The 18,632-nt window shown below is 41.3% G+C and overlaps 2 protein-coding genes across 5 annotated transcripts; one reads left to right on the plus strand and one right to left on the minus strand.

Moving 5' to 3' along the window:
* Positions 1-580: 580 nt before the first annotated feature.
* Positions 581-8,679, plus strand: rad51 (RAD51 recombinase). The gene is made up of 10 exons (XM_086189160.1): positions 581-678; positions 2,190-2,276; positions 2,526-2,663; positions 3,636-3,753; positions 3,872-3,963; positions 4,698-4,792; positions 4,964-5,077; positions 5,835-5,964; positions 6,100-6,221; positions 7,206-8,679. The coding sequence occupies exons 2-10, from the start codon at positions 2,193-2,195 to the stop codon at positions 7,327-7,329; spliced, it is 1,017 nt and encodes a 338-aa protein (XP_086045286.1). The 5' UTR covers positions 581-678; positions 2,190-2,192; the 3' UTR covers positions 7,330-8,679.
* rmdn3 (regulator of microtubule dynamics 3) lies at positions 8,494-18,251 on the minus strand. Of its 4 annotated transcripts, none has more exons than XM_086189157.1 (13): positions 17,624-18,251; positions 16,554-16,646; positions 15,896-16,082; positions 15,632-15,775; positions 13,614-13,938; positions 12,149-12,251; positions 11,706-11,766; positions 11,519-11,594; positions 11,359-11,436; positions 10,830-10,928; positions 10,667-10,720; positions 9,717-9,797; positions 8,494-9,588 (listed from the first exon to the last, which is right to left on the minus strand). In XM_086189157.1, exons 1-13 carry the CDS (start codon positions 17,826-17,828, stop codon positions 9,529-9,531), a joined length of 1,566 nt encoding a protein of 521 aa, XP_086045283.1. In that variant the 5' UTR covers positions 17,829-18,251; the 3' UTR covers positions 8,494-9,528. The 4 variants fall into 4 exon arrangements, with proteins under 4 accessions (XP_086045283.1, XP_086045282.1, XP_086045285.1 ...); XM_086189156.1 differs by having other exon boundaries at positions 15,896-16,085; XM_086189159.1 differs by lacking the exon at positions 16,554-16,646 and having other exon boundaries at positions 17,624-18,250.
* Positions 18,252-18,632: the final 381 nt, after the last annotated feature.

The following is an 18,632-nucleotide window of genomic DNA, read 5'->3' on the forward strand; positions in this document are numbered from 1 at the left end:
AGATTCAGATGACTTTATTTATCCCAGAGGGGCAATTAAAGTACGGTACAACTGAGCAGCATGACATTAAAAAACAATAGAAAAAAAAACAAAAACAGGGACATGACAGTGGGAATAAATAAGAGAATAAAAATAAGATTAAAGATAAAAATACAATAAATATACTACATACAGTATGTACACAATGTAAAATGAAGAGTAAGGTGACTATTATAATTTCATTATGTGACTTGGTGGCAGAGTAACAAACACTTTACACAAGGAGTGCTGATGTTGAGCACTGCTTTCTTATGTTACTGTGTTTTCCAAGGACTATTTCATTTACCCTGACAGGAAAAACAACTTCTGTTCAATATCTCAGCATATGTTTTTGTTTGTCAATGAACACTGAATTCTTAGGTTGTTCCGCTTTTTCAAATATTCGATAATATTTATTTAGTTTTGCCACCCGTAAATAGAAAGTTTGGGCACCACATTGTCATGAAAGCGATGATCCTCCCGCTGTGTGATTACTTCTTCAAATCAAGGACAGTAAAACGTTCTCTAGAAACGACGTCCCCACTTGAGTTGCACCAATCAGAAACGTAGACGAAGAAAGCGTCGTTACGTACATGCGCGCGGGAACTTTGGTTACCATATCAAAGTTCCGCTCGAGGGAAACACACAAGGAACCAGCAGGTCGGTTGAAATTGCTAGATATGTAAGATAAAGCATTGACTTCTTCGTCGTGAGTTATTTTAAAACATAAGTTTAAAGTGATATCGTGTGTGTCTTCGATCAAGCAAAGCTGTCAGATGTCTGAAATACCTCGAAAGACGTGGCATGGAAAGCTAATAAGCTAACAGCTGACGTGTTGTATTAAAATATAAATGGTTTAATAGCAGATAAACGGCTTGTTAAGCTGAAGCCCAGGCTTATCGTAAAGTTCTGTGTTTTAACACTGTGTTACGAGCAGAATCCATGGTGAAATTGTTTTTGAGGCTTGTTTATTAAATTACAGGCATGTTGCGCATTTTTTTCGGTGTATGAAAACGACGTCATTTCCTATGTTATTTGACAATTATACAATTAATTATACGTGTCTTACTGGTTGAATAGAGGTGTACACACAGATGAAGTAATTCATTGTGGAGGTGTGTATCCTATCCCAGCTGCCTACAGGCAAGAGGCAGGGTTCACCCTGGACAGGTCACCAGTAGAATAGAAACAACCATTCACACTCACAGTCATACCTATTGTCAGTTTAGAGTATCCAATCAGCCTAGTCCCCTCTTGATGTCTTTGGACTGTGGGAGGAAGCCGGAGAGAACCCGCAAACTCCACACAGAAAGACCCCGTGCCCGAGCTTGAACCTGGAACCTTCTTGTTGTGAGGTGACAGTGCTGACCACTGCACCACCATGCTGCCCCTCGCTTACCATGATATCTGTAAATTAAAAATACAAAAGAGGCAGACAGACAGTCTTAATGTTGCTTGAGAGCAAATTACAAGGTACATGTTTATTTTCAGCTGAAAAAATTCTTAATGAATTCCCTAAGTCATGAGCAACCAGCAACAGAATGAACTACCAAAGGACTTCTGGTCTCCAAGTACTCCCAGCATTCAACTTTTGATTGCTGCAGTAGTTAATTAAATATTTTTCTTGCATACCAGACAAAGCGGTTTAATTCTGTAGAATATCATGTGTAGGCAGGACATCTCTGCGACATCGCAATATTTAGTTTCGAACAGTAGCCAACCTGTTTTGGTCCCTCAGTCTGGGAAATAGTGTGCCAATGGGATGGCACACATTTGTCGACCAGTTCGGAAGCTGACATTGCCATTTACCTCGTGCAAAAGCCAGTGGGATTTTTACCTTGAATTTTGGATTATTGATGAAAATATACTGCTTTGAAAGAATCTTCATTAATGAACTCCTGCTTTATGTTTTTTTTATGTCAGTTCAATTGTTAAGTATTTAGAAGAAAGCTGATTTTATGCTATAATGAACTGTACCACAATTTGAAAATATCTTAAGCAGTGTTAACCCAAGACCTTACTTTAGTTATGAGACCAAAAATGCCATTGTTTTTGAGACAAAGGCATCCCATGCTCCACAACATGACTTTATATCTAGGCTTTACGACTCATTCCCTTGCCACTCTGAGGCTATACAGTACTTTCTCTTCCTCTCTGACTTCCACACTCAGATCATGGCAATGAGGAGTGAGGCCAGGGTGGAGACAGAAGTAGAGGAGGAAGAAAACTTTGGCCCACAGCCGCTGTGCAGGTTGGAGGTATGTATGTGAATATTTGTTCCAAGTTTACTCAAACATAATGCATGTTTGCCATTATATATTGTTCTCTAGCGGCAGCTCCACAGCCACACCTTTTCAGCCCTTTCATTTTTGAATAAAACCAGAACAGATCATACAATAAACTGAGACCTCCAATATTTGACAGGCCAGCTACTTTTTTATATTTTGTATGTCTTCCTCTCTCGCCCAGCCAACTGATGTCTCTCTTTTCACTGTCTCTGTGTGCAGCAATGTGGAATCAGTTCCAGCGACATCAAGAAACTGGAGGATGCTGGTTTCCACACCATTGAGGCAGTGGCCTACGCCCCCAAGAAGGAACTACTCAACATCAAGGGCATCAGTGAGGCAAAAGCTGACAAGATACTAGTAAGAGGCTTTCTCGACTGCTGACTAGAGTGTGCTGATGTAGTGTTCTTGGGATGAGGAAATGGACTCTCCAGATCTTTGCATGGGTAAAACTAGCCATCATATCCATCAACTAGGGATATTGACCTGTTTTGCAAATCCTTAGAGAGATTCTCTGTCCAGTTTTTCTCTTTCCTGTTTTGTAAGTGGCTGAAAGCAGAAGAGAGCTTTTCAAATGGGAGGCACCAGTTAAGTCACCCAGGATTGTGGCTCAGTATGAGGAATAAGTCCTAAAACCTGGAAACAAGTTGGCCCCGTTGAAAGTCTAATTTCCTGGTCTCAAAGTCAGTGTGGTTTCTTCAGTGGGTTTTTGGTCAAATGTCATATCTGGTCTGTGGTTAATTTAAGCTATGATATTTTAAGGTTTTGATCTCACACACTCATCAATTTGAAGTTTATATGTTTTAAAAGTAACGGCTGCTAACGTGTTGTTGAACTGCAGTGGCTTGCCTCCTTTGCCACAGACAGTAAATCTCATCTCACTGAAAGATACCCCATAGGGCAGCCTGCTTTACATACACGAAGAACCATCTTATGATGCTTCAGGTTGTATTTTTGTGCCTGAACTGCCTGGGGTTTGGATCAGTCAAAAAAGTCATTCAGTCTTTGAAACTTGGAATGATTCTTTTTTTGTTTATGACGTCTCATTAAAAAAAAAAACATAAAAAATCATGAAGAAACGGTTTAGATTGCAGGCATTGTTTTTCTTGAATTAAAGCTTTTCAGTGTCAAATGCTCAATCTTAAATGTCTGACGGGGACATTACCACAATAACTTCTGCTGCAGAGCAAGCCATTATAACCTGTAATCAGTAAAAAAGCCCCCAAGAAGTTGATAGATTTTGTCGAGCCAGTGAATGACAAAACTTGTAGTTATGCAAGCAGAACATACTTTGTGCACATATTTGTTTTTAAATGCTGATTTCTTTGTCAGACTGAAGCTGCTAAGCTGGTGCCTATGGGCTTCACCACTGCAACTGAGTTCCACCAGAGAAGAGCTGAAATCATTCAGATTTCTACAGGTTCTAAAGAGCTGGACAAACTCCTGCAAGGTTTGTAAATCTATAAAAACTAAAGCAAATGCCCAGGTGACACAAAGAAGGCCAACCTTATAAATGTGCAGTCCTCAAAGGTCTTAGTGGGAAAAAATGTTGTTTAATGTGACTGCAGGTGGGATTGAGACAGGATCTATCACAGAGATGTTTGGAGAGTTTCGGACGGGGAAGACCCAGCTGTGCCACACGCTCGCCGTCACTTGTCAGGTAGCATCCGAACTGTGTTTGCAGGTGTTGGGTGATAGTCCGGTCTAGCAGTCTCCTCTTCACTCTGGTGGTAGAGAATGTAACAGAGAAAAATGCTGATCAAATATGATAGATATTTGATAGATAAAGATTTTTATGAGGCAATAATTGGACTTTTTTTTTAAGTACATATAAAAACTTTTAAAAAAGTGTTTTATGGAACACTTAGGACTCACTACAAGTGCTCATAGACTACACAATTCACCACCACCTCCTAGGTATGTCCATAGGTCAGAGATTACATGCCACTGAACACATTCTCCTGTCCAGTTTACGTTTGTATACCACTGCTGCTTGGCAAGTGGTGCCCACTAGTTTAGGGCACCGTTTTTTTTGTGAAAAAATTGCTTATAAATAGACCCTGGAGTATTTCTTGCTAAACATCATCAAACTGTATGCAACTGGAACACACACTTGTGTTTTGACAACATATCCAAACCAAGCCAAGTCATCGCCTGTCCATTTAAGCTACAGTCTAACAGCTCTTGCAAGCTCCAGATCTGACAGAATTGGCAGTGATCAAATTTCATTGTGGGTAATGGAGGCATCAGGTTTTAGAAAGGAAGAAAATTTGAAGCTTTTTTTTGTAATAATGGGAAAGATAAATCTATCTTTTTCATCAGTTTCACCTATAAACCAGGAGGCACGTGCACAGTACTGGCTAACAGAACATTTGTTGTCTGTCTGCTCCACAGCTGCCCATTGATCAGGGGGGAGGAGAAGGTAAAGCTATGTACATCGACACTGAAGGGACCTTCAGACCAGAGAGACTCCTTGCTGTAGCTGAGAGGTGAGGAACAAATGAGGATAACATTAAATCCACTGTAAAGTTTTAAACAGGATTATACTTGCATCATCGGATGTAGTATTGTTAAATTTTGAACACTGGGTTATTGGGAATGAGTTCACTTGGAAGTAGACAACAGGAAGAGCAGCAGAATTTAACTGTGTCCGTCCCCAGGTACGGACTTGTGGGCAGTGACGTTCTGGACAACGTGGCCTATGCTCGAGCTTTTAACACAGATCACCAGACACAGCTGCTCTATCAAGCGTCTGCCATGATGGCTGAGTCCAGGTCAGTGTCCACGTGTTTTATATTTCTACATAAAAATCATGCTGCCTCCAACACTTTACTTTTTCTTCATGTGACACTGGCCTCCATTGGGCATCATTCTCACCAAGATAATGTGCTGTCCCAGCAACTTTAACTATTAGTAACTAGTAGTCTCATCCCCTTGACCACCTGTCATTAGTCTCAGAGCGCTTTGCTTGAGAGAGACAATGTCATCATTCTGTTAACTCGTATCACTGCTGGGATAGTTTTGTGAAACACAGATTCCCTTTGATGCAGTGATGGGAAGTTTGTGAATACATTCACCTGAGTTATGAGTTTACACTACAAAATGTGACAAACACTTTTTTTTTTTTTGTAATCATAAAGTTGCAGTTTAGTTATTTAATGACTAGTTAGTGAGCTACCTAGCTGACTGCAGATCAGCCTGTTAGCATTGTGTGCAATGAAGTTAGCAGGTTGAACGAACAAATAACACAAATTGGCTACCAGCTAATTTCCACCTTGCATGAATTGTACTACACTTCTAGACGGCTATGTCTGTCCATTGATTTATTCACCTGCCTTTGAAAGCATATAAACAATCACTACAACCAAGCAAACTAAGCTTCCAGTTCTGTGTAGCATGACAAATTTATGGTAGAGACATTTATAGGTTTCCACTTCATACAGTGGGAAAACTTTTTCCAATACATGAAGTCTGTATATATTTTCCGTTCTGCTAATGATGAAGTTTTCCATGTGTGTTTGTGTGTGTCAGATATGCCCTGCTGATAGTGGACAGTGCCACAGCTCTGTACAGGACAGACTACTCGGGCAGAGGCGAGCTGTCTGCCAGACAGGGACACTTGGGGCGCTTCCTACGTATGCTGCTGAGGCTGGCGGATGAGGTAGGCGGATGGTGTTATGTCCTCCAACAGTAACAGCTTGTAGTAAACACACTTGAGCATCCCAGACTCAGACTCAGAAGTCTGCTGTTATATACATCAGTGGTGCCCCCCTCTCATCTGTCTTTCCCTCAACAGTTTGGCGTTGCTGTGGTGATAACTAACCAGGTGGTGGCTCAAGTAGACGGGGCTGCCATGTTCTCCGCAGATCCCAAGAAACCAATAGGTGGCAACATTCTGGCTCATGCCTCCACCACACGGTGAGTCATGCTGTTCATGACCTGTTCAAAGTTCATCTTCAAACCTGCATTAATCTGCAAACTGTAGTTTATTTTCACATCCAGTTTCAGGAATGGAAATGTTGAACTGCCTCCAAATAGGGCGGTGCAGCCTGTTTTCTGACCTTTAAATTGACTGACATCAAGCACATGCGTCCACAAATACTGTAACCCTTCACCTTCAACAAGGAGTCACAGCAGGGAGGAAAGTGATCATTTCATTTCATTTCAACTCAGGGTAGGACAGTCTGCTGTTGTGTAAAGTGTACTTGACACTTCACAAACGCCACTTCCTCCCAGGTGAACAAGGGAAATATCCTGGGTTACAGCATTGGCATCCCACAGGCAAGCTAAAACCGTGCTACACCGTGTGACTTGAGTCTGTCTCAGGCTTGATTTTTGAGCTGTAGATCTCATTGTAGAATCTGAGGGGATTTCAGCCTCATGGAGCATCAGTATGGGGGGTGAGGATAAATTAGCTGAGCCCAGAAGGTCATTGAATGATCTGATTAATTTCTGACGGAAGAAAACCTTAATGAATGAACAAATTCTGTACAGATATTTTCTGATGTTTGGCTTCAGATATACCAAACCAGTTGCTTTCACAGTTAAGAAACTGCACAGGCGAATATTTTTTCCCACATATACAAATGATTAGGAATTGATCCATGAGTGCAGTATAAATTCTACTCACTTCATGTCCCTATTCAGCCATTAGAGCAACTTTATCATTAATCTTTATGTCCGTATATTATCTTTTTAGTCGTCTCTTCAAAACAGAACTGTGAAGCTGCAGCTGGTCATCTGAAAAAGGAGCTGAAACTCATTTTTTCGGTTTTGCCTCTCGTTGGTGTCTGATTCATCATGACGCACATGGAATATGTGCTGCAGTCGAGTGTGATGGCCGAGGACGGACAGTAAATATGCTATAATACTCCAACAGCTTAAGTTGCGTTGTCCTTGCAGGTTGTACCTGAGGAAAGGCAGAGGAGAAACAAGGATCTGTAAAATCTACGACTCACCCTGCCTGCCCGAGGCTGAAGCCATGTTCGCCATTAACGCCGATGGAGTGGGCGATGCCAAAGACTGAGGAAGCACGAGGGTAAACGTTCCTGTCGACTCGGACGACTGCAGCATTCCCTTACTACTGCTGCCCTCAGACTAAAGCTTCGCCGGATGTGAAGCGTTCATGACCTGGACTGACGGAGTCGACTTGAGGGATGAGCCCAGCTGCTGATGAGCGCCTTCAGAATTCACCAGACTTCAACAGCGAGATAGAATGTTTCACAGGGTCACACGCTGTTCTCACTGAAGTCGAGACATTTGCTGCTGTTCTAACAATATCGTATAATTGGAGATCTGTCATCCAACACTTACATACCATTAGATCCATAATATTTGTGTCTCCAAAAAAATTGGGTCATGATTACAACTGGCATTTTAACCATTTAACGAACATTTAAAACATGAAAACAATCCCAAAAAATTCGAAGTTTATGGCATATTGCTCTTAATTTGACATTTGATTTCTATTATTATTCTTTTGTGTGTGCAAATCCTCTGTTGGTTCACATAAAGTTGACAAGCGATGTAAATTATTTTATGTAGTCAGAGATGTTTTTCTGTTAAAAGGTCACTGGAGTATTTTATGGGTTTTTAAATCTTGTTTTTGTCCAAATTATTAATGGGGGAGAAAAATTTGGAATCGGGCAACGATTGAACAAGACTGCTAGAAACAGCAGCTGTAAAATGGTGGCACAGTACTTAAGATGGAATTTACCTGCTTGAAGTTGTAAAAACAGGCCCTTTTGCAGACAAATGTCCTGCTGTAGCTGTTTGGAGCATCCTTCATTAGGCAAATTCCAGTCATTTGTCCCCATTCATCATTTAGACCCATTAGGATGGACAATGGTCACCAGTTGTAAAAATACCGGGTACCCTTTAACCGTGTGCATCTGTTGAGTGCTGTTTCTGGGATGCCTGGCAGTGACATCTTCTGAGTATACAGTTGTAATATATATTATTTGTGGAATTAATGGAGTCTCACAAATCAGTGTTTGTGCAATTTCTCGTATCTCTGTGATTCTACCTGGATGTTACTGATGTGTCCGTTTTGTGTTCCTTCATCTAAAGCTCACTTAGATGCTTCTGCTAAATTACATTTGAGTTACTATTAAAAAGCTTGTTCTCTTTTCCACAGAGACATCTGACTGTATTAATAGCTGTTTAAAAAAAAAAACAAAAGACTACGGAGTAAAGAGACAAATGCAAAAGAAAATTTTATTCAAGGTTATTCATGTCTCAGTTAAGTGCACGTTCATTTTTCAATGTGGAATATTTAGAATAAATATCAGCTTGAGCACAAAGTAACTGCAAAAACAACATATTAAAGTAAAACAAGAAAGTGCAATCAAATAACCTGTTTCACATGTAACAGGAACATTTAAAAAAAAGGCAAATCAAAACCAGCGAACACTCCAGGGAAAATGTTACGAGTCACAACTAAACACAAAATCCTTTAAGACCATGAGATGAATGTTCATACTACACGATCATGGTACTAGATACTATGTTTCTGAAATATCTCCACACATCTGTCAGAGCAACAGACAAGTCCAATACAACAGTATTAAATTAAAGTGTATGAGACGTTAACCCGAGAGATCATTACATTTTTCTTAAAGCTCTTAAAACATCCCTGAACACAGTGGACTACACTGTGTCAGGATGGTCCCCTCATATCCTGCTGCTTTCGAGTCACCATTAAGCTGAAAAATGCAACAAACCTGACAACTTGTACCTCGTATCCATGGTGACAGTTGTGGATGTTTTCTCTGCCTAATTTATCATGCTCCAAAAAAATTATAAAAATTCTGTCCCTCTTCATCGGGAGCTACTTTTTACACAAGTAATAGTCTATTCACAGTGATTTCTGTTCCTCCAAATCATTAGTTAATTATCAGGTGTATTCGGGTGGATCATAAATTTCAGAAAATAAAACTATGTATGGATAGATCAACCATCAGTTAAGACAGGTGGAGCGAACCTCTAATCTGTGGTTTGGGTGCACAAAGTATCTGTTTGGAACACAGCATATAGTTCTTTGTTAAACTCATTTTAATCATTACAATTTGCCAAAAATAAACATCAGCTAACTCCACATCATGTCACAGTGACCGTATGACTCAATAAAGAAAGGAAAACCAGCGTGTGTTGAGCACGTCTGGATGGTCAGAGGCTGGCAGCACGACATCGTTCCACACAGAAGATCTCGAGGGAAAAGAAGTGTTCAGTTAGATTTGTCAGTGAAGGCATGAAGTTGAGCCTCCAGGTTAGCAGTCTCTTCATCCTTGGGACAAACAACAAAAGACAGCAATCAGAGAATATAACTGTAAGGAAGTTGTCAAACAACACTTTTCCAATTATTTCATTTTTGTATGTGTAACACTGAGCAGGGTGGGTGGAGTGTGTTCTTACATTACTACTGTTTATGGGCATCTTCAGTGCCAAATCTGCCCAATTAGCTGCTTCTGACATGTTTCCCAGTTCCTTGTGACACTGTGAGCCAAAAGCAACAACAAAATGAGCAAATATACTGTGACGTGACCATCACACTGATGACACTGGAATATGATGAGAATATAATGACCTGACAGACAGACACAACACAAAACCAGGTGAGTTGATGAAAATTCACAGCACGTGCTCCTGCTAGCTCTTATAGCTAAATGGTTAATTAATCAGAACAACTCTGCAAGGTAGTTCAATTCAGAGGTGATTTTCTTAGCTAACATATCACATAATTCCGTACTGTGTAAGTCAAACCAGTGTTGATAAATATCAATACAGCAGAGCTGGACATTTCCACTGGCTGGAGGTTAAGTGTCAGCACTCCTCTGCAGCTGACACATCAGCATAGTGCCTTACAATTCCACTGCCTCTTGAAATAAAATAAGTAGATCAAAGCAGAATAAATAACTATAACTGATGATGATACAAAAGTGGACATGTTGGTAACAGAACACACTGCCAATTAAAGGTCATTCTGCCCAAATATTTTCCAAAAACTACCACAAATATACAATGGCCTCTGTCTATCTCATGACATGATCACATGGCAGCAAGACAAGCCATAAAGTGTCAATTGTCATTAAGTGCCTGGCTGGCATTTGAGCATGAATGGAGCAGATCTTAGCAGACAATGAGGAATTTATTGATTTACCTGATAAAATAAGATTAAATTATAAAAAACAGGACAAAATAAAACTCTTCCTGAGAAAAACTACAAATTCACATAAAAGTCAATCAAGTAAGTAAATGCTAAGTGAGTAAGTAAAATCATTCACATAAGAACCATCATCACTGACTGGACGTGGACATAAAAATGTTCCCTTTATTTAACGTGTGTAGCTAATAGAACTCGTTACCTTTGCAATGTAAAGTCTCACGGTCCTAGAGAATCCTGGGCTGAGTTCCTCTGCCTGCAAGTCCACATAATCAGGAACATGAAAGTGACACACATCAAGGTAAGAACCAGAGTCTCTTCTTCTCTGATTCCTGTTAGAGTGAGTCAGCACAACTGTACGCTACCTTGAGGAAGTTGTCGAGGGCTTCGTTCAGGGTTGAGGTGGGAAGGCTCTGGTAGAGAGCTGCAGCAGCCTTCTTCTCCAGCCAGTCTAGGTTGGTGACCTGTGCAAGCACGCGTGCGTGCGCACACACACATACACACACACACAAATGACAAAATATGCAGCATATGAAGCAACGCGGGTCTCACACACACATTACAAGATCATTCACAAGGAAGAACAAGTCTGCCTCCTATCCAAAGTACATTTTGCCACAAAAACATGAGACAGAACCTTTTGTTCCAAAAATAAATGTCACTGAGAAACAAAAAATCCAAGTTTTTATGTAGCGATTTGCAATGAGACACCAAAACAAGAAGTATGAGGTAAAGAAGCTGGATTGAGATGTTTGCGCATGTTCACAAGCCTGTTTCCAAAAGTATTTAGAAAAAGTTCCTTGTGTTACTACATGACCCCTCCTTCCTCCTAACATCGTCACATTATATTTTGAGTGTGTGTGTGTGTGCGTGTTACTATGTTTGTGGTGTCACCTGGTAGCACCATCTGCCTAGCAGGTAGAAACACATGGGGTCATCGTCTCGGAGGGCGATGGCTCTGTCTAGATGCTCCTACATTGGAGAAGAAACTTCTATTTTACAGTTTCTCTAGATTATGATGAACCTTATGTCACAACGACTGTTGCTGAGTCACCTTCAAGATGTGGCTGCTCTTCACTTTGCTGTGCACACTATCGTGTTGATAGGTCAGTCCAGAGAGCAGAGCAAACCTGCAAACAAAAAGACCAACCAGACAACACAACGAGACAGCGACAAGTCAGTGGCATACAAACTGAGAGGACACCTGGAATATTCAGTGAACCTCGTGTTCACCAACTTACCATTTATGACACTTAGCATTAAGGCCATTCTTCCTCAAAGCAAGTTCTGCTTCCTCTCGACCTGCAACACCAGATTCAGACAACAAACTTAGGCCAAAGCTTTCTTAGCAGCTTCAGAGATTGTGTTGAAAATATGTCTATTTTTTGGGACAGTAAACATCGGTGCGTTATTAGAGAGTGACAGGTGCTTCAAACTGAAAACACTCATGCACTGAATATTAGTTGGATAAGATAGTGGCCTCTGGGCGCTAACATTATCTACAAATGTTAGCAAAGAGTCCAGCGTTCACAACTTTCCTTCTTCCTGATTAACAGACTACAGGGGGGAGTGTTCAGGGTAATCATAGACAGCTGCACACTATGATCCCCTTCACATCCATGCAAAGCAGCACACTGCATTGTGGGATTCTGAGAACATTTTTTAAAGAAGTGAACAAGGTTACCCTGCTGAGCATAGGTCTTCTTCTCTTGTTTGTCCTCAGTGGACTCATACATGTCCCTGTAGGCTCGAGCCAGTCGCCACAGAAACTCTCTATTGTCTCCATACTGAGGACAAACACCAGGAGTTGGAGTCAGTAACAGTACAATGTAATCAGATTATTTCTACCACTATGTACTGTAAAAAAATTCCAATGTATTTTTGCAGTGATCACAGGACATACTGCCTTTAATTTTTACTAAAGCTTGGTCATTGTTCATTACATGCGAGTACACGTTGGCTTATGAAAACAGTGTAAAGTGTTGCCTAGCAACAGCCGCTATGAGAAAAGGGGTCGTGTGTTAATAACAGTGTGTTCTTGAGTGTCTGGGAAGTGGGAATGTTCCAACCTCTGAGGAGTGAGAACACACAGAATGGTTGGCGAACTCAGAATATCACTCTGGAAAAGTGGCGTGAGATGAATGAACTTCTCAGAGCAAAAGAAGTCACTTGGAGGTTCACTGAGGTCAAACTCATTTGCCCAGCTGATGTCAAACAGTAAACCACAGTTAGCATTTAGAAATATGTCTCTGTCATGCAGCTAGTTTTCATGTAGTGGAGCTAATACAAGTCCTCCGGCTGGCTTCATAACGCTTATCTCACTGTCAGAACTATCATGCATGTTTGCATTCACTACTCTGACTAGGAGTCATTTAATCAAGACAAGCCTTCACGCTCTGTCCCTTCTCCCTCTTACAGAACAAGACACGCTAGTTCGTAACCTTATTCATTCAATTTAGCTCCTACAAAAGCATATTACTTATATTTACCATCAAATTCAAAATCCTGATTGGATATTAGTTTTCCCTTGACTGACAACTGCACAACATATCTCTTGGATCATCAGAGACAGTATCTACGGTACTTTACCACAACCCAACTTTGTACAGTAAAAAGTCATGTCAAACAATATAATGGCTGCAACCTAACAATTGTGTTCATTTCTGATTAATCAAGATAATATTCAGTTAACGAAACATTTTGGTTTGGTAGACCAGCTCAAGGAAACAGGATGAAATTTTCACAGTCTGAAGCCCAAATATATTCCAAATTTTTCTGATAAGAAAAGACATACCAGCACATTCTATAGAAACTGGAACTGTCAATGTCTGGCATTTTTGCGTTATAGATTCTTGAAATAAATGATTGCTAAAACGACTGCTGATTGAAATTTGATTTTTGTCCATGCAATTGACTAAATAGCTCAAGCTCTAGAGGGTGTAATAACTGAACCAGGCCTGGCACTATGAATATCATACCTATTAAATATTTTCTTTTCCCTTATCCTCTTTGTCTATAAAATGTCTCCAAAATATTCCCAGCGATGTCTGACTGACAATCCAAAAAATTCTGATTTACTGTAGTACTTCAACAGATACCTATCAGTGCATTGTAGTTTCACATTGTGAGGAGCGTGTGGTCTCCCTCACCTGAGCTTGGTTGTCCAGCAGCAGTCGAAAGCCTTCTGCTTTTAAACTGGCGTCTCCTGTGTGGAGGATGTCACTCTGTGCCAGCAGCAGAGCCAGCTCTCCACTGGGATCCTCAGTCACCAGCTGTTGCACACCTCCCTCCTCCTCAGGTGCCTTGTCATCCTCCTCCGCCTCATCCTCCTGAGAGTCTTCCTGGCAGAGGGTGAGGATGGTAGCATAGCTCTTTTCTTCCTCCTCCTCTGACTCCTGTTCAGGCTCTTTCTCGCCCTCCTCTTTGTCGGTGTCACGGTCTGTGTAATCAGACTCAGCATAGGCAGTGGAGTACCTGGGCCATACATAATACGATCATATAATAGGAAGCGTCAAATTACAAAAGGAAATTTAAAAAGCTCAAATGAAGAACCACACAAATGAGCTTGTCTTAATTAAACAGGTAGAGAGTACACGTTCCCCCTAATTCACCAGCTGTAACCTAAGAGTAACTCCATCTATGGCTGACTTTGGATGGCCAACTTTTTAATTTAATTTTAATTTTGGGGGGTTAGAAACAGATGATGATGATGACCTAATTGTAGAGCAGTTTGTATTGGAGAAAACACGACTGGACAACATTTTTTTACTTAATCGTCAAAAGAGAGACTGGCATTAAATATTAACAATCAATTCCAAGACGCCTGCTTAAAGTTTTTTTACACATCAACAAGACAAGCACCAAGAACAGATGAGGGTCAGGGGACTGAACAGACAAGGACATTTGAACATCGAAGATTTATTGTCAGAAAAGCAAGATGCAAGATTAGCTCGGACCTGTGGCAGTTAATGGCAGACATAACAGAGTCATTCGCATAAAATTCATCAAGGATGTCGTGTTTCTGAATGAACTTCAACTTGTAAATGGAAACTAGTAGGGGGCCAAAAATGAAGCTGTGAGGGACACCACAACTAAACTAGATGGAGTTAGCGACCGGAGAGGCATGAATGTCATCCTGGATGCCTTCCCAGGTGTCTAAGCTAGAGTGAAAACATTATGAACACTGTGTCAAAATCACACTTAAATCTAAAAAACAAAAACAAAAACTAAAATCATCAGTCACCTCTGTAATAAATCAGGTAAATATAACAAGAACTGACCTGACAGTTCTAAGTGATGTATCTGTGTAGGTTCTCATTCATCCAGGTCATCGTAGATCGAAGCGAAGTAAAATCTGGTCAACAGGACGTAAGTTTAACTTACGTCCAGTTGACCAGATTTTACTTCGCTTCGATCTAAGTGATGTAATATAAAAAAAGAAGAAGGTGGAAACACAATCACTAAAACTCCCCTCTCAGCTCCTGGTTAACTTCTACAGGAGCACCAAAGACAGCATTTTCTGCCACTGGTCCACAGTTGGGTACCCCGGCCACACAGTAGAGAACCAAAAAAGCCTAAGCCCTGGTAGTTAAAACAATGCAGAGGATTGTGGGAAAAGAGCTCCCAAACCTGGACACGATATATGTTAGCTGCCTGCACAAGAATATGTGGTTACATTATAGATCGAAGCGAAGTAAAATCTGGTCAACTGGACGTAAGTTTATCTTGAAGACGTTTCACCTCTCATCCGAGAGGCTTCCTTCAGTTCTAGTGAAGAGTGTGGAAACTCCAGCTTATAAACCTATGTGGGAGTGGTCAGTGCTATTGTGGTGGAAACGACCCTCCCGAGACTCACCTGGCCTCCCCAAACGACAGTCGTTGTGCGGTGTCAGGGAGTTTCAGGGGTGGTCGTTAGGGAGTTATGAAGTGTTAGTTGAGTTAGGGACACAGTGAGTTGTGAAACCCAGACCAGAAAAATCAAGGCCTCCTGACTAATTTCTATTTATTTGAGTTACCAGATAAAGAGTAAAACAGATAGATAAAAAACTGCACTCTTGTTTGAAAGGTCCTAGACAATTAGATGCACACACTAAATGTCCCACTCACTACATTATATAGAACATGTAGGTGTATTGTTTCCTTATAAAAACCCATTTGCATGACATACCCTCCTTCGCTGGTCTCTTCATAAGTGCTGGTTATGCTCTGGCTAGCCGTGAAGTAAATAGAGCTGGAGCAGGTGGAGTCAGTACGCTCTCTGGGAACAACGTGACGCCGCCGGCGCACCCGCTGGCTTTCCTCCACACCTTTCCTGTAGTTTTAGAGACAAACACACACAGTTTAGTTAAATCATTTCCATGTGATGAGCATCGCCACTTAAAGGATCCATGAATATTAAATTATGGTTTGTGTTCTCCACAATGCTACTCACCTGACATCCTGAATGATCTGCATTGCGATGTCCTGCAGGCCGCCCCTCAGCTCTGCCAGTTCAGAGCGCAGTGAGGCCACACAGCTCAGAACCTGGTCCAGCTGGTTGCGGAGCTGCAACTGCTGCTCTGGGGACAGGCCCTGCACCACAGCCTCCACTGCTGCCAGAGCCTGCTGCTGAGCCTCTACTTCTGGCCAACCCGAGAGAGAGGAAACATTAACAGCGTCCGTCTATCTAGTATCCCTATTTACAGCATTATTCAACCAAACCTCCCTGCTAACCAGTGAAACAATCAAATATCATGGGAAACAACATTTCTTTATTTAAGAGATATCAAAGATTGTCAAACATGGCTGCCACAAGAAGTGAACATTTTAGATCATATATTACTTAAAGGGTGGCACGGTGGTGCAGCGGTTAGCACTGTCACCTCACAGCAAGAAGGTTTCAGGTTCGAGCCTATTTGCATGTTCTCATTGTGCCTGTGTGGGTTTACTCAGGGTACTCAGGCTTTCTCCCAAAATCCAAGATGTGCAAGTTAGGTTAATCAGTGACTCTGAACCAACGGTTGCTGCAGCTGTGAGTGTGAAAGATTGTTTGTCCATATGTGTTGGCCCTACAGACTGCCAACCCATCCAGGGTGAACCCCACCTCTCACCCGAAGTCAGCTGGTGACAGTTTGTGACATTATGAAGAGGGGATCCGGGATGGCCAGCAGCAATGGCAGTCACAGTCCAGCACAACTGATGTGCTGCATATCAGGAAAGGACATCCTTACAAAATGTCGCAGTTAACAACCCTTTGATATCACATTTGTCATGCAATTTTTCACTTCAAGTAAGCATTCCACACCTGATGATGCCCCGACTAACGACAAAGAAATACTTTGCTTCCTTTGTTGGTCATCAATTTTAGTTGAGTATTCTGATTACTGGCTCTTGATCCCAGGGTTACGGTGGCATCCACTAAGGGATTTGCTTTGTGGAGGCGAACAGGTGTGGATCAAGATGATCAGAGATTGACTTAATAAATCAACGTGAAGTGGATTTGAACAGTAAGTTGAACATTTACAACCAGTTACTGTCATCCCAACAACCAGTGATGATATTAACAGGAATATGACACACAATCCATAAATTATCAATAAGTTTGTCAGGGTGGAGGGTATGTTGACACACTGTATGTAGATCTAAAATCCAATGGCTTATAAATAATTGGGGTGCTTCTACGACGACAACTACTACTACTACTACTACTAACTACTCATATAGGTTTTGGTCTAGTTGCATTCATTTTATTTTATCAAATTTATTTCTTGAGGAGGCTGACATTCGGAGGACTGCATGATTCAAGATAAAGTAAAATAATAATAATCATAATAATAATAATCATAATATATACACATATATACATACATACACATATATACATACATACATGTGTGTGTATATATGTGTGTGTGTGTGTGTATATATATATATATATATATATATATATATATATATATATATATATATATATATATACATATATATACAGCTCTCTTATACACGTAAACACACGCACACACGTTTGCTTCGCTACACTTGTTAGGACATTCCAACCATATAAAGCTTATAACAGAAAAGTCTTCCATAATAACCCCCCCCCCCCCACACACACACACACACACACACACACACATTCTGGCAAGCTTTTATCAGTGGTAGGCAGAGAGAGCCAACGCACCCTGAGCATCCAGTGTGTCTCCCAGAAGCGCTGCTCCCTCTGCCCCGTGCAGCAGGCAAGGAGCTTGCATGTCCCCCTGCAGCAGCACCGCCTGAGGTTTTCTCCGTCTGATCCCTCGGTAAATGATGTAGGCGATCAAGCCCAAGCCAGCTGTAGCTCCAACGGCCAGCCCGATTAACCCGTTCCTTCCGAGCGGCGTGTTCATGTCCGTACTTGTTGACCGTTAAACGCAACGTTAATGCCTCACTTTGGTATGTCACCTACCATAGCTGTCTCTAAGGATGCCAGTGACCTGTCTTCAGTCCCCTGACGATATTAACAGTTACCAGTTGTCACGATCCACATTCACTGCTAGCACGCTAGCCTGATGTCGTCATCAGCCTGTCGATGGTCACTGGCTAATAAACACTGACGACTTTAATCAAGCTTAACACAGCTAATTTGTTCTCGGAAGAACTCCCATACACTTTGACGACAAGTTTTGAAGCTAACAGCCAGCCAGCTTCATCTAACATAGTGGAAATATCAGTCGGCTGGGTGTAACGATACAATACATTTTATGCAATGTAGCTACATCAGCACCACCGATGTCCAAGAAGCTAGCGCAAACGCGCGTGGGAGGTAACATCCGGCTTCAGCTTCCAAAATAAAACGATCGGGCACTCTCTTCCGTTCATCATCTATGTTTGTTGTGTTTACGGCAGACCATACGTATTTAATTACTGCCATCTGCTGGATTGTAATAGCATCACAGTTCTCTTGTTCACTATTTTAGCCATTCTAACCTTACAGACTCAGTCTTCTGAGTTTCCCTCCGTCAGTGCGGCGTCTAGCTCCTAGATCTTATATGGACACCATTTAAAAGTACCTTGGACCATATTTTGATCATTTCTAACGTCACTATTATTTCAACAGCTCAATTTTATCCATATAAATGAGGATGATTCTTAATCGTGCAAATATTTCAGTCTCTGTTCCTCCAATGAAACATTGTTTTACAGCAAGATGG

The sequence above is a fragment of the Aulostomus chinensis genome, chromosome 20 (assembly GCF_037954235.1).
Source record: "Aulostomus chinensis isolate RoL2024-O1b breed Wild chromosome 20, RoL_Achi_v1.0, whole genome shotgun sequence".
NCBI lineage: Eukaryota > Metazoa > Chordata > Actinopteri > Syngnathiformes > Aulostomidae > Aulostomus > Aulostomus chinensis.

Bases quoted from the DNA above. Each gene is read 5' to 3' on its own strand.
- rad51 (XM_086189160.1), top strand. From the start codon at position 2,193: ATGGCAATGAGGAGTGAGGCCAGGGTGGAGACAGAAGTAGAGGAGGAA. The intron at 2,277-2,525 runs GTATGTATGTGA...CTCTGTGTGCAG, and splicing joins AGCCGCTGTGCAGGTTGGAG to CAATGTGGAATCAGTTCCAG. The intron at 5,965-6,099 runs GTAGGCGGATGG...TTCCCTCAACAG, and splicing joins TGCTGAGGCTGGCGGATGAG to TTTGGCGTTGCTGTGGTGAT.
- rmdn3 (XM_086189156.1), bottom strand. From the start codon at position 17,828: ATGAACACGCCGCTCGGAAGGAACGGGTTAATCGGGCTGGCCGTTGGA. The intron at 13,939-15,631 runs GTATGTCATGCA...TGTATGGCCCAG, and splicing joins GAAGAGACCAGCGAAGGAGG to GTACTCCACTGCCTATGCTG. The intron at 10,721-10,829 runs GTAGCGTACAGT...GTGGACTTGCAG, and splicing joins CCCTCGACAACTTCCTCAAG to GCAGAGGAACTCAGCCCAGG.